This window comes from Gopherus evgoodei, chromosome 15, assembly GCF_007399415.2.
Source record: "Gopherus evgoodei ecotype Sinaloan lineage chromosome 15, rGopEvg1_v1.p, whole genome shotgun sequence".
Lineage (NCBI taxonomy): Eukaryota > Metazoa > Chordata > Testudines > Testudinidae > Gopherus > Gopherus evgoodei.
Genome location: NC_044336.1, coordinates 21,726,831 through 21,739,900, shown reverse-complemented (window position 1 = coordinate 21,739,900; position 13,070 = coordinate 21,726,831). Strand labels below are relative to the sequence as shown.

Here is a 13,070-nt window from a genome sequence, read left to right as displayed (position 1 = left end):
CAGTCTTTCATTTATTTCTTTGAATTAGTCCACTTGTGTTCATGTTCCTTATATGATTTAACCATTTCCATAACACTGGAGTTCAGTTTACCTTTCATGAGCCTTAATTGATCTTTCTGCATGACTTGATGCATTAATCAAAGGAACAGAAGAAAACTTTGAGCGATAAGAGTTTGAATAAAGATAGAGCAGCCTGAATTCACACAAAGGTCAGGCCTAACAAATTGGATGGTATTCACTGAAGAGTGACACAAAGAAATATCAGTGGGAGGCTGTGATTTACTTGGACATCAAGAAAGCGCTTGATAAAATACCACACACAAGAGTAATATATGAAGTCAAATGTATGGAATAAGGAGGAAGATATCTGAGTCACTATATGTTGGGGGCAAGAGAGGACAATTCAGGAGGGAGAGGAAGGAGACAAGCAGATTGCCACAAAGATCGTAATTAAGATAAGTTGGACACACTTGTATATTAGTGACACAAAAGAAGAAATCACTCCAAAATAAAGGAAGGAATCAGCAAATACAACAGAAGAGAGCTACAAGATTTAGAAGAACTTGGATAACACTGCTTAGAGTTTATAATCTTCAAAGCAAACATTAATCCTCCTAAAAGACTATGAAATTTATCTGCATTTTACAGATCAGACAACGAAGCAGGAGAGGTTAAGTGAGCTGACCACAGGGACAGTCAGTGTCTGAGCCAGAATTAGCACCCATCATTGCCAGGTGCTACAGGGATACTGGTGTGATGGGCCATTAACAATGCATTGATAGCTAGCCAGATCCTGATTCATCATTCTTTGCACAGAACCCCTCTCTTTCTGGAACATGATGACACTCTTAACTGTCAAATTAAATCTGCAGTTTGTGGATTCATTTTTACCTCTCTTCATTGTTCCTGAATCACATTTGGATTATTAGATACTAGGTAAACCCAATTCCCATTGGCAAAACTATAGTTATCTAATGTATGGGATGATGTACTTTTTCAGCTCACAGCACTCAGATTCCATCTCCGGTCTAATCTCAGCTACTGCTGAGATGTGGAAGATGGAGCTACACCATATGATGAAAGGAAGCATCTAGCTTTAAACTCTTGTTCCAGTACTTTTACCTTTGCAGATCCACATATCTCCAGCCCCTCCCCCTGCCAGCCCACATATATGGGATCAGTCCAGTAATTTTTGAATGACCTCTCAAGCCCTGATATAGCAAGACACTTAAATAAATGCTTAGCATTACGCATATGAGTAATCCCATTGACTTCAGTGGGATTACTCATATGCTTAAGGGCTTTTTCAGGATCAGGGCTGGCATGCACAGCAGCTTTCAGGATCAAGCCCACATAGTGATTAGTAGGGCCCTACTAAGGCCAGCCCATCTGTTTCTGTGCTCTCTGAAATTTATCCTCTTTTAAAAAAAAAAAAAAAAAAAAAAAAAAAAGAAGAAGAAGAAAGAAAAGTTAGAATCTGGTTAGCTTTGTTTAAACTACAGCATGCCATTCTAGCACAAGCTCAAAGACTGGTGCACGACAGAAAACAATCTTGCAGTTTTTACACAGCCAGAACTTTCCAGGGCCAGGTCCTTAGTTGGAGTGAATCAGCATAAGTCCATTAATTTTAATGGCGCAACATCAGTATACACCCTCTGAGGATGTGGGTTTTTTACTTCAAAAGGAGCTTTAAGCCTAAATTAGGACTTCAGAATCAGGCATAGCACAGGATCCATATCAGAAACCATGCTTGAAGGATTGACGTTATAAGTGGAAAATTTGTATTTATGTTGGTTCAGCTGCACCCACCGTTGTGGGTGAATGTGGGTGAGATTGTCACTGAGAGTTTCTATCAATAGGAATCGGAAAACACCAGCTTTGGTGCCCTAGTTCAGGTAAACGTGTAAGTGTGTGCATTAAGTATGTGAGTAATCCCTTCCTGTTCAGCAAAGTACTTAAGCACATTCTCAAAAGTTAAAAAAGAAAAACCAAGGGGAAAAAATGTAACCACATATTTCCATACTCTACCCCCAAAACCACCCTGTCAAAAAAAGACTGTTTGCACAAATAAGCAAATTATTAATGTACATGGTTATCATTTAGGTTTTCACTTTCGGTACCAGAGCTTTTATGATACTATGTGGTATGTTTTTAAAGGGACTCTGTCAGGCAGGTTAGGTCAAAAATCTAGGATATTAGTAGGAAAGTTTTATTTTAAAAAAATTAAATAAGCCTGGAGGAGAATGTATATATTCCCCTGCACTATTTGCAATCCAAGTATTGCAGAATTGTACTAAAGCATGAGAATCTGCAAGTGAAATTGACTGGAGAGTGACTAGTTCACTGACCAAACTGAGTAAAATGCACAAGTAAATAATCATACAAAATGGTAAAAAGTACATTTAAATTTTTTATGTTACTAGTAATAGTGAAAGAACTTAAGGAAGGAAAAGTTTTTCAAAAATATAAATTTTAAACTGACAGTGTCCCTTCAATGCATGTGTTAATTTTAAAGCTAAAACCTTTGGGCTAGATCCTCAAATGGTATAAGTTAGTTCAAAAGAGACAAATGAGTTTGATGGAGCTACACCAATTTATACCAGCTGAGGATTTGGCCCACTGTTTATAAGACTCAACTGCTAAAAAGGAAAATAGCAGATTTTACTGACTCTAGTATTAATGTGTGTTATCACTGATTTTACTGAAATGTATTTAGTTTTATCATGAATTAAAACTAATTTCTTCACTGTATTGTTAACTCAAAGCTTTACTAATAAAGAGCATATCCTTTCCTTGGCAAAAATGCTTTTTAGCATGCTATTTACATTGTTTATTAATTTCTTTTTCATTTCTGTTAATAGGAAAAAGATTAGGTTAAATGAATGGGTCATTTAAAGTTATTCCATATGTTTCATTTTGATCAGTGCTAAGCAGTCCTTCATTCTCACTGAGAAAGGATCCACTAGTAATAAAGTATTGTATTCTGATGCTGATATGACAGCATAAGTGATGCATCTCCTTAAAAGCATGCTCTCGTTAAATGAAGCAAGAGTCTTGTACCAAATGGCAAGTCATAAATCCAAATGACACACAAAACACTTGAGAAGAATTTGAGCAGCAAGAGTCCAAACCCAATTTCTGCTCAAGTTAATTACTGACCAGGTGATAAATTGCTACATTCTCTGTAACTCCTGTCTGAACTTCAGTGATCATCTCTTTATTGGAAATGGTACATATGGAAATATGAAAGTATAGTGTTCTAATAAAGTAGAATTTAAATCATATAAGTTGGGCAGAAAACGTTCAACAGTATTGCAATTCCATCCCACACCATTTTATTTCATAGCTGTATGCTAACAATGTCAGACATGCCCGCACAACTATATCTTTTCCTGACATTCAGGAGTGGCCTGAATCGTCAGACTTATATAATCTTTCCAAGGGTCTGAGGCTACAAAATTATGACTGGTATTGACTGGTAAACCATTCAGCGTGGTGATTGTATGTTAGCTTCTGAAACTGCAGCTGTATGCTTCAGCAATGAAGGTTTCTTTTTATTTTGAAACATACCATGCAATATTAAAGATAATGCTATAGAATTCTCTTAGAAAGTTCCTAGAAAGGTAAGTAAATCCTTATATTTCTTAATATCTGTCAGTTAGTGCAGAGGATCCTCTAAAGTCATTTTAGAAGATCTTTCTTGTAGAAAAGCCTGCACTCCAACACTTTTTGCCTAACTCACTTCACACAGATACTCCTAAACATTTTCCACTCCTCCCTGTTCTATGACTCCCTTTGACATAACCTTCCTACACCTTCCTTGGCTGGTTTAATTACCTTTATGAGTCAGCTTTCATAAAGGTAGTTGGCTCCCTGCTTTTTTTTTTTAAACCTTCTTTGGCTTCTGCTGAAAGACCATCTATCCCTCGCACCCTCCTTTTTATTAAAGTTTGCAGTGAATTAATGGAAAATGCCAACATTTTGAACTTTTTGCAGATATGACTATGGATGATGTTCGAGAATTCGAGAAAAATATGCATGAAAAAACCAACATTAAAGTTTGCAATCAACATTCATCTACTGTGGATGAAATAGAGAGCCATGCCCAATCAAGTGTATGTAGTTTTTTAAAACATATTGCCCACCCTCGCCTAATGTGCACTCACAAATCAAAGAAGAATGGTCTTCTTTAAGCATGATCCTGCTGCCACTGAAGTTAATGGGAGGTTTGACATTCAGTGGAATCAAAATCACTCCCTGTAGAGAGTAATCCTGCATTTTTTGTATCCCAAACTCCCACTGAGCTATGAGAGGATAGGGTCAGGTTCATAACTCCATCTTCCAAGAGAACAAGATCCTCAAAGTTCTGTTGGGTGCACAAAGAGGAATATGAGTAGGAGAAAGATCAAGCTATGTCAGGTTTGGCATCCAGTTATTCTGATTGTTTCAAAGCCATGTCAGTGTTCAAGTGTAATTTGTCAAACAGCCAGGAACATGGGGAGTGGAAAAGTTCTGTGGGGCTTCTGAAATTGTCCCACTAAGAAAAAGGCTAACTGAGTTTTTCACTTGTCTTCAAGATCATTTGCAGCGTTGCCCTTGATAAGCTACAAACTAGAAGCCTGAAAAGAGATACAGTGACATTTCTGTTTTAAAATGTTGGTATTTCTGGCATCTCTAGTCAGGCCAAAATCCCATGGGAATGACTGAAAACTTTGCCCAATAACGTCAGGGCTAATCGTTAAGGGCTATATCCTGAAGTCCTTACTCAGTCCTTATTCAGTCAAAGCTTCCAATGACTTCAGAAGGACTTTCTCTCAGTAAATAGTGAGGGCCTGATTCTTACATCAGATTTGCACAGGCACAACTCTAGATTTACGTTGGTGAATTCTCATTGACTTTTCAGAGTTATTCCTGATGCCTACACCAGTAAGTGAGATTAGAATCAGTTCGGAATAAAGACCTCAGGATTTGGCCCTATGGGCTTTTAGTAAAAAGCCTGTGGTCCTTATTCAGCCCTTACTTAGGCAAAACTGCCATTATCATCAGGGCAGGATTTGGCCTTTATTAATAAAAAGAAAATGACAGAATGGAGTCATGTATTTCTGAGTCCTTTGCAGCTCTGGGTAAGAATTAGTTTTACCTGAGTGCATATCAGCATGGGGTAAGGTAACCAGATGTCCCGATTTTACAGGGACAGTACCAACATTCAGGGCTTTGTCTTATATAGATGCCCTATTACTCCCGTCCCAGTTTTTCACACTTGCTATCTGGTTACCCTAGCATGGGGTTGGATTTGAGGCAAGCATAGACTATAAACCAAATATTAAGTTCAGGCAGGGTGAATACTCCCTTTCTGCCTCTGAAATTGCCAGTATTGGGAAGGGCACATGGTAGGACTTTCATTGGTCTGCCTTCCACTCTGATGGCATGTTACTGGGGAGTCTTCCTCTCTACATCTCTCCCCACACTCAAGCCGTTTTATTTTATTTTTCATTATTAAAGGCCTGATCCAAAGCCCACTGAAGTCAATGAAAGAACACCTATTAACTTCAGTAGGCTTTGGATCAGGCCCTAAGTGCAGAAACACTACTCGCAACATAACGCAAGTAAAGCAAAATGTAAATCAGCAAAACAGGGCCAAATTCATCTCTGGTGTAAATGGATGGGCTCCCTTGAACTCATTAGCTTACTTCACCCATTTACCTCAAGGATGAATATGGCTAAAATATCCTCCCCTCCCAGTAACAGGAGCTGCCTGTAGACTGAAAAAGCACCTGGAACAGTAAAGTCAGTTCAGAGGGGAGCAGGCAAATTGGCACTGAATGGGGGCTTTGATTATTTCATAGGATTCTACAATACAGCATAAAGCCTATTTCACACAACAGCGTCATGAAACATTCTACAGTCAAGGCTACATACACACGACTGTGTCACATTAAAATAAGGGGGTCACAGTGTATAGCTAGTATGTGGGGTTTTTTTCATTTTAACCAGATGGCATCCAACCATAAGGAGAAAATGAAGTAGGGTAGCTTATATCTCCTCCACTGTAGAAATACAATAAACTTCATTACAACATCCCTGGGTTATATAACTATGGGTATAACAGAGAGTGTATTTAGCCCCATAGCTCCATCCTCACATGGCGATGAAGAGTGTTTTCCTCTCTCCTCCTGTGTGGGTTTTGAGTATCACATGGCATGTCGTTAATGTGCTGTTTAGTGTATGTCTACATAGCAGCTGGGAAGTGTAGTTCCCAGCTTGGGTAGATGTACATGTGGCAGCTCTGCTTGAGCTAGAACGCTAAAAAGATTGTGGCCACAATGGCATGGGCAGCAGCTTTGGCCAGTTGCCGGAATACAAACCTTGTGGGGTCAGGTGAGATTGTATCATGCAGCTAGCCCAAGTCACCACCCACACTGCCACAGCCACACTGCTGTTTTTAGCACAAGAGCTCGAGCAAAGCAGGCACATGTGCTTCTACATTAGCTAGGAATTACACCTCGCAGCTGCTGTGTGGACATACCCTGTGTGAAGGAGCATAGGAGGCCAGAAGTAGTAATATAGACAAACATCATAGCAGTGCAAACAAACCCCTCTCCTGAGCTTTCTTTAAATATGCATCCTATCGATCTATCATCATCACTTATAATAGAACCTCTCACAGAATGTTTATAAGGAAGTTTTACAGTACTTGAAACATTTTTTACTGACAACATATGTTATAGTGCTGGAGACAGGAGCTGTTCAAAACTCAGACATTTTGGTTTACAGGAGCTTTGTGTGAGCCTGTTTTCTGTGCTGATTCTGGTGGGTTTACATCCGCTGAGTTTCTTGCTGAGATTCCTTCAAATGAACCTACAAACTCAAAGTGAAACTCATCTGAAACAACTGAATTTTGCTTTGAGTTGTAGCAATAAACCCTGCATGACACTCCAAATGCAATGCTAGGTTTGAAAAAAGATTTGCTGAACTTTTGCTGAACCTGCCCTGATTTCTCAGTTTGTACAGAAAAACTAGATGAGTTACACCTGGTTTAGGATTTTATTAGAAAATTTTTGTGTTGCTATGTTTGGAACATGTTATTCTGGGCTTACTCTGCCCTCTTGTGGATTTATGCAGTAGTGTCTATGTGACAGATACATTTGCTCACCTCCGCATGAGAAGGCTTTCTCTAGTAACGGGGAAGCATTCTTTGAGCCTGATTCTCCATTACGTTGCACCTTATGTAATCATTTACACTTGGACAAAGTAGGTGTGTAATGCTACCAATTCTAATCTCATAATTCCACAGGTGTAAACAACTTCACAGAATTCAAAGCAGTGGAGAATGAGGCTTTTTGTGTGGGGAAGACCTTCCACACGAGCCTACATTTTCAGAAGCGGCCCTTCATTCTGGGTGCTTTCATTTTTGGATACCCAATTTGAGACATCTAGCTCCTGTTGAAAGACATGAAACACTCTCTTCTACCTAAGGACTCAATATGCTATGGGTGTCCAGCACCTCTAAAAATCAGGCCTAATGGTGTGTCAAAACAGGCACCTAAAATCAGTGACCTCTTATGAAAACTTTGGCCAGAGCTCCTATTAACTCTAGTGGAATTCCAATACATGAATCCTCACACTGGTTTAGATTTTGATGGCAATCGCTGCAATGGTGCTACTGAAATCATCTTTGAAATGGTTCTAACTTTCCATTTGTCTTTCTTTTCTTCTCATTAAAGACATGACAATGGATGAAGTCCGAGAATTTGAACGTGCAACTCAGGAAGCCACCAACGAGAAAATTGGGATTTTCCCGCCTGCAATATCTATCTCTAACATTTCCCTGCCTTCATCAACCCGTAGTGCTCCTTCTAGTGCTCCATCCACTCCTCTATCCTCAGATGCTCCTGAATTCCTATCAGTTCCCAAAGACCGACCTCGGAAAAAATCTGCTCCAGAAACCCTCACACTTCCAGACCCAGAGAAAAAAGCACTTTAAATTTAACCTAGCATGTTTCCTTCTGACAAGCCATGTCTGCCAGAACAAGAGTAACTTAACATTTACAAAGCTCGGTGTGGTTGTTTGTTTGGATTTTTTAAACGATTTTACCGATCTAGAAAGATGATTTCTTTAACTCAGACTTGTTCCTTAAAATCCTTAAATAAGTGCATGTGAGAGAACATAGTTCATATATTCTGATTCCCAAAGTAAAGCTCAAAGCCATATGGCACATGCTATTAATGTGAAATTAAATTGTCTGAGAATAGCCTGCAATTGTGATTGGAAATGCTGTAGGTATTTAATAAAGCTGGCAAGGATTTCTGAAGGGAACTAGTGTCAATTTAGGTGCAGGGTTAAGTTAAAGAGTTAAAAATCCAATTTTCTCCTATTATCTCGGAATTTCTAAAATTTTTCTACTCAGGCTTATCATGTCTAATCATAAAGCTTTGAACTGCTACTCATTGATACTTGAACACCAACAGCAATTATTCAAATTCAGATGTTGCTTAATATGACTCAGGATTTGGGGCCTAGCTAACACAAACTTTAAACTTTTTAAAACTAAATAACCAATGCACCAAGGCTCCATTTGTAATTAATAATACTGACTTTAAGGCCATTGAACTATTTATACCTTGCACAGAATTTATAAAAGATTCCACCCATTTCTTGTTTATATTGTATTTTACTAGTTCTCCCCAGTCCTCTTGTGATCAATCAAGTTATGTGCTGATGTTTGTAACCCCTGCTCCAGATATAAAAATGATGGAAACACAAGCAGATAAATAGTTTAAAGAGTCCAAATAATGCAAGGGTCTTCTCCCAGTGAAGCTGGGATCATAGCATTCCTGTCATTCATTTAAGTCCTCTGAGCTCCTGGCTAATCACAATGAAACCAGCTTTCAGAGTCTGATCCAAATCCCATTGAAGCCAGTGAGTAGACTCCCATTGCCTTAAATGGGTTTGGCTCAGGCCCTAAATAACCACTCGAGTTATTTATGTAAAAAAATCTGGAGTTTAATGAGGGAGGTCTTCTACTAAAGGTGGGGAAGAATGGTCCTTAGTACATTTGGGGATACTTTAGGACAGTCTCTTAAGACAGGTGGGTGCCTAATAAGGGTAGCCTCCTGTACAGATTTCACTGTACTAATCAGCACTGAATGTATATTATGCTATGGTGTTTTACCAGATGCAGAATAGTTGTTGGTTGAGCATGGATAGTGAATAACTAGGCCATGATGCTTTAGAACAGCACCTGGGAGTAAAGATTCTGAAAAGAAACATTTTTTATATGTCCACCATTGGAAAGTTCTTTAAAGATCTTCAGCCATGACCTTTGCTCTGCCCTGATGTGTTACGTATTCAGATTCAATTTCAGATCCCAGTCTAGGTTTCTTGCTTCATGGGCTAATGGGATAATAATGTTGTAGATGCAGCATATTCAGCCCTCAAACAAAAATAAGTCATTCAGCAGTGGCCACTTTAGTCAATTAAGGAGCAGATTTGATGAGTTCTATCCTGTCCTCACTGTACAGAAGGATTGTGATTGTGATAGGAGACCTCATAAGTGATGAGGGGGGAAATATGGGGATCCTCTGGGCTTACTGAAGGAGAAAGAGGACTTACCCTTACTATATCCCTGTCCTTTCATGCTAAGTGCGGTCTCCAGTAGCAGGAAGCAGATTTCAGACTTTGCCATTGATCTCTAAAAGGGGAGAGTAATGAAAGACATGACTTACAAAATATAAAGGGTTCATCTGGCAACTCAGTAACATGTAATGTAACGTGGGAAAGGAGAGCAACATCCCTGGCCTGTTAGTGAAAATCACCCTTCAGTCTCAGGAATAAAAATCAGAAAAGGGATTTTCTCCCCAAGGCAGGAGTAAAAAAAAAAAATAGGGAAATAAGGAGCCACTTCCTTTCTAAAATTCAGCCTTATGGAGAAACCTTTCCTACTGATGTCCAGTCACAGGACTCGTTGTTGACGTTCATATAATCGGTTTCGTCCTCTGCAATGCTACCATTGTGTATAGTCCTCTGTGATGATATTTAAGTAATGTCAGCATCTACCACCATTGTTGTTGTAGTAGACTTTAAAATGCCCAGTGAAAGGTGGATATTATCTGAATCACATATTCATATTGAGATGGTATCTTGTACTGTCAGTTATAACAAACATGGTGAAGCAGAGAGACGGACCTCATGGATTAAAGTATCACTGAATGATGAAGAATCAGTTTGTGGATAGAATTCCCTGGGGGCGGGATATGTTTGTACTGTCTTCCCAGCATGGTAGCATGATTTTTGCTTGTAGAAAAGTTTAACTGACTTAAACTTTTTGACCTTCTGAACAGCTCCATGTCCAGTAGTAGATGCTAAGGTGAATGTGTGATTTTGATGGGCTAGTTTTAGTAATGTGAGAGGGAGGGGAAGAATACCACTGTCAGATGACATTGAAAATGTGTGTGTATTTGAAAGTTAAAAGCCCATGGCTAATAAAATCCAGTAGCTCTTTGTAGGTTAGCCTATGGTTTTACTTCATCCATTATCTCATATATTGTCCATGTTCTGCTTTCCTTTCATCTCAAGGCCAGCAATTCCATGTGCTTAGTAAATTAACTGGTGATTGATATTTGTGATTTTTTTTAGCCAGTGTAATGCCACAGGTATCAAATGCTAAAGTACCCCACATCGGCTTATGACTTTAATTAACAGATGGGTGTACTAATTAAATATTCATAACTTCTGCATGTATACAAATGTTGATATTCTTTTATTTGCTTCTGAATGTTTACCACAGATTAGGACAAAGCATACATAGCTTTACTCATTTGTTTACTTTAGTTAAGTCTCAAATTTCCTATCCTCTGTGGATAAGATCATTATCATATGTAGGTTTGGGGATCAGGCATTTATGAACATTATTAACATATCTTAAGAGGATTCAAGTTAATTAGCTACATGGTGGATATTTAGAAAAGAGAAAAGCATTGATTGAGCATGCACTGGAGAAATAATGAATCCTTAATGCTATGCCTCTGCATGCAATTCTATAACTCTGAGCTCCATTCATGAATACTGTATTACAGAAGTATAATATTTACTGAACAGACAACTCATTTTTCTAATTCACTGCTAGCCAAAATGGGGATCAGTACAATCCATACCTGCCTTCAATGTGGGTGCTAATGGAGGCAAATAAAAAGATCCATAGAATGGCACTGCTTTGGATGAGAAAGAACTATAGCCTACATCATGCTTTTCACACGTTACACAAGCATCCTATGCTATGTTCTGCTCTGTTTTACCCCAGTGTTTCTACCATTAAATATGTTCTCAAAAATAATCTTTCAATGTCATTTTATTTTCTTTTTGTCATGGCAGGATATCTGTTTTCTACTGTGTTCCTTATACACATACACAAAAATAAAAATAAAAATAAAAAAAGTAATCTAGAATATTGTTCTGGCAACATGTTTTGAGAAAATGTTTTGTTTATTTTCATTGCTGACGTGAGTGGATTTTGTAAAAATACCTTCTGTAGAATTTTCAGACATGTTTGTGGGGAGGGGAAGGAAATAGAGTATTTTGCACATGTTGATTTCTTTTATGGAAAAAAAACTACTATGCACATCTTTAAAGTATGATGCAACGCAGCAAAACTGAAGTTACTTAATAATTCGGTAGCCTCCTTATTCCCTGCTGCCATGACTCTAGAATTAAATAATACAACCATAGTGAGGCTCTACAAACAAATTATCATCAAGAAGAGCACAATGAAGCTGATAAAGCAATTGGCTTATGATTTTTTTTTAAATGCTTCTCCCCACTCTGCTCCTACTTTTATATGTATTTCCTCCAGAATAATCACACCTTGCAGAATGATGCTGGCAATTGAGGGCCCAGTCCTGACACAGGTAAAACACGTACTGAATTAAAAAGAGAGATTTCTCGGAATAAGAATTTGCAAGGGCCTGGTCCTGCCACTCTTATTTGTGTGAATAGTCTTTAGTAATAGACTTCAATGAGATTATTCACTACAGTAATGATTGGTCACACAGGTAAGAGTTGCAAAATAATCCAACAAAAAGGCATAGTTTGAGCTTATTCTGTTGCTTTTTGATCGTACCAAGATTTTGGGAGATGATTTTGCTCCATTGAGCGCACAATTCACATTCATTAGTAGTAGTATACAAATTCATTAAAGAACATAAGGCACTCAAATAGATATTTTGAAACTGGACTATTTGTCTAGTGATTTTAATTTGGTAATAAAACAGCAACAATCTTTAATAACGCATTGGGATTTGCTGCACTATAACTTAACATTCTCTTATTTAAAATAGGCCAAACATACATGCTTTTATGAGTTAGTAAGTGCAATAAGAGAAAATACATGAATTTGTCAATAGGAACTTTTCAGCTGCCATTATTCAGACTTAATTTAGTTGTCTAAATTCCAAAATGCTTGAGGTTAACTGAGTCTAACAATGTTTTTGCTTTAAACGGACAGCATAGTCATTGAATTACAGTCTCCTCTAGTTTTTGGGTGTCACTAATACCGATTAATTCTTTTGATTTCATTTCTCTGAAAGTTCCATGTGACTTTGAATGTCCTGTAATCCTTAGTGTCTAGCTTTAGGTTTAGAGTTATGACATTTAACATTAGAGAATGTACCACTGCCATCAGAGAAGGACCAAGCTTTGAAATGTGCCGTATGTTAAACCATGCAAGGCTAAGCAGAAGAATTTTATTCTCATATCTGTCATCCATATCACTGAGTTGCTGTTTTTTGAGTTATTTATTATTGTTAATAACTTACTTTTCCTTACATTCTGTTGTAAATAAACTACCAAGCAATCTTCTTTACAAGTGTGGCTATTTTCTTCTGGTCAATATCATGTGACGAGGTTCAGATTTATATAATTTCTGTGGTATTTGTTCACTGACCAAAGCAATTTCCCCATATCATTTGCACATAAGCCTGAAATACATAGGATAACACAAGGAAATAACATGGTAGCTGGACACTCAGCGCTCATCATACCCAATAAAGATGCTCACCAGTGCTTTGGTGCGACA

General features: G+C 38.1%; 1 protein-coding gene across 5 annotated transcripts in view; it reads left to right on the top strand.

Annotated features, from left to right (window-relative positions):
- The window catches only part of PITPNC1 (phosphatidylinositol transfer protein cytoplasmic 1), a 203,251-nt gene extending 190,398 nt beyond the window's left edge, over positions 1 to 12,853 (top strand). For 4 of the 5 annotated variants that reach the window (XM_030533989.1, XM_030533986.1, XM_030533990.1 and 1 more), the window contains one exon: positions 7,725 to 12,853. In XM_030533989.1, coding sequence (XP_030389849.1) covers positions 7,725 to 7,984 — 260 coding nt within the window. In that variant the 3' untranslated portion in view covers positions 7,985 to 12,853. Of the gene's footprint in view, positions 1 to 3,996; positions 4,116 to 7,724 lie in introns of all 5 variants that reach the window. The other variant, XM_030533991.1, reaches the window with a different exon arrangement.
- The last annotated feature ends 217 nt before the right edge of the window (positions 12,854 to 13,070 follow it).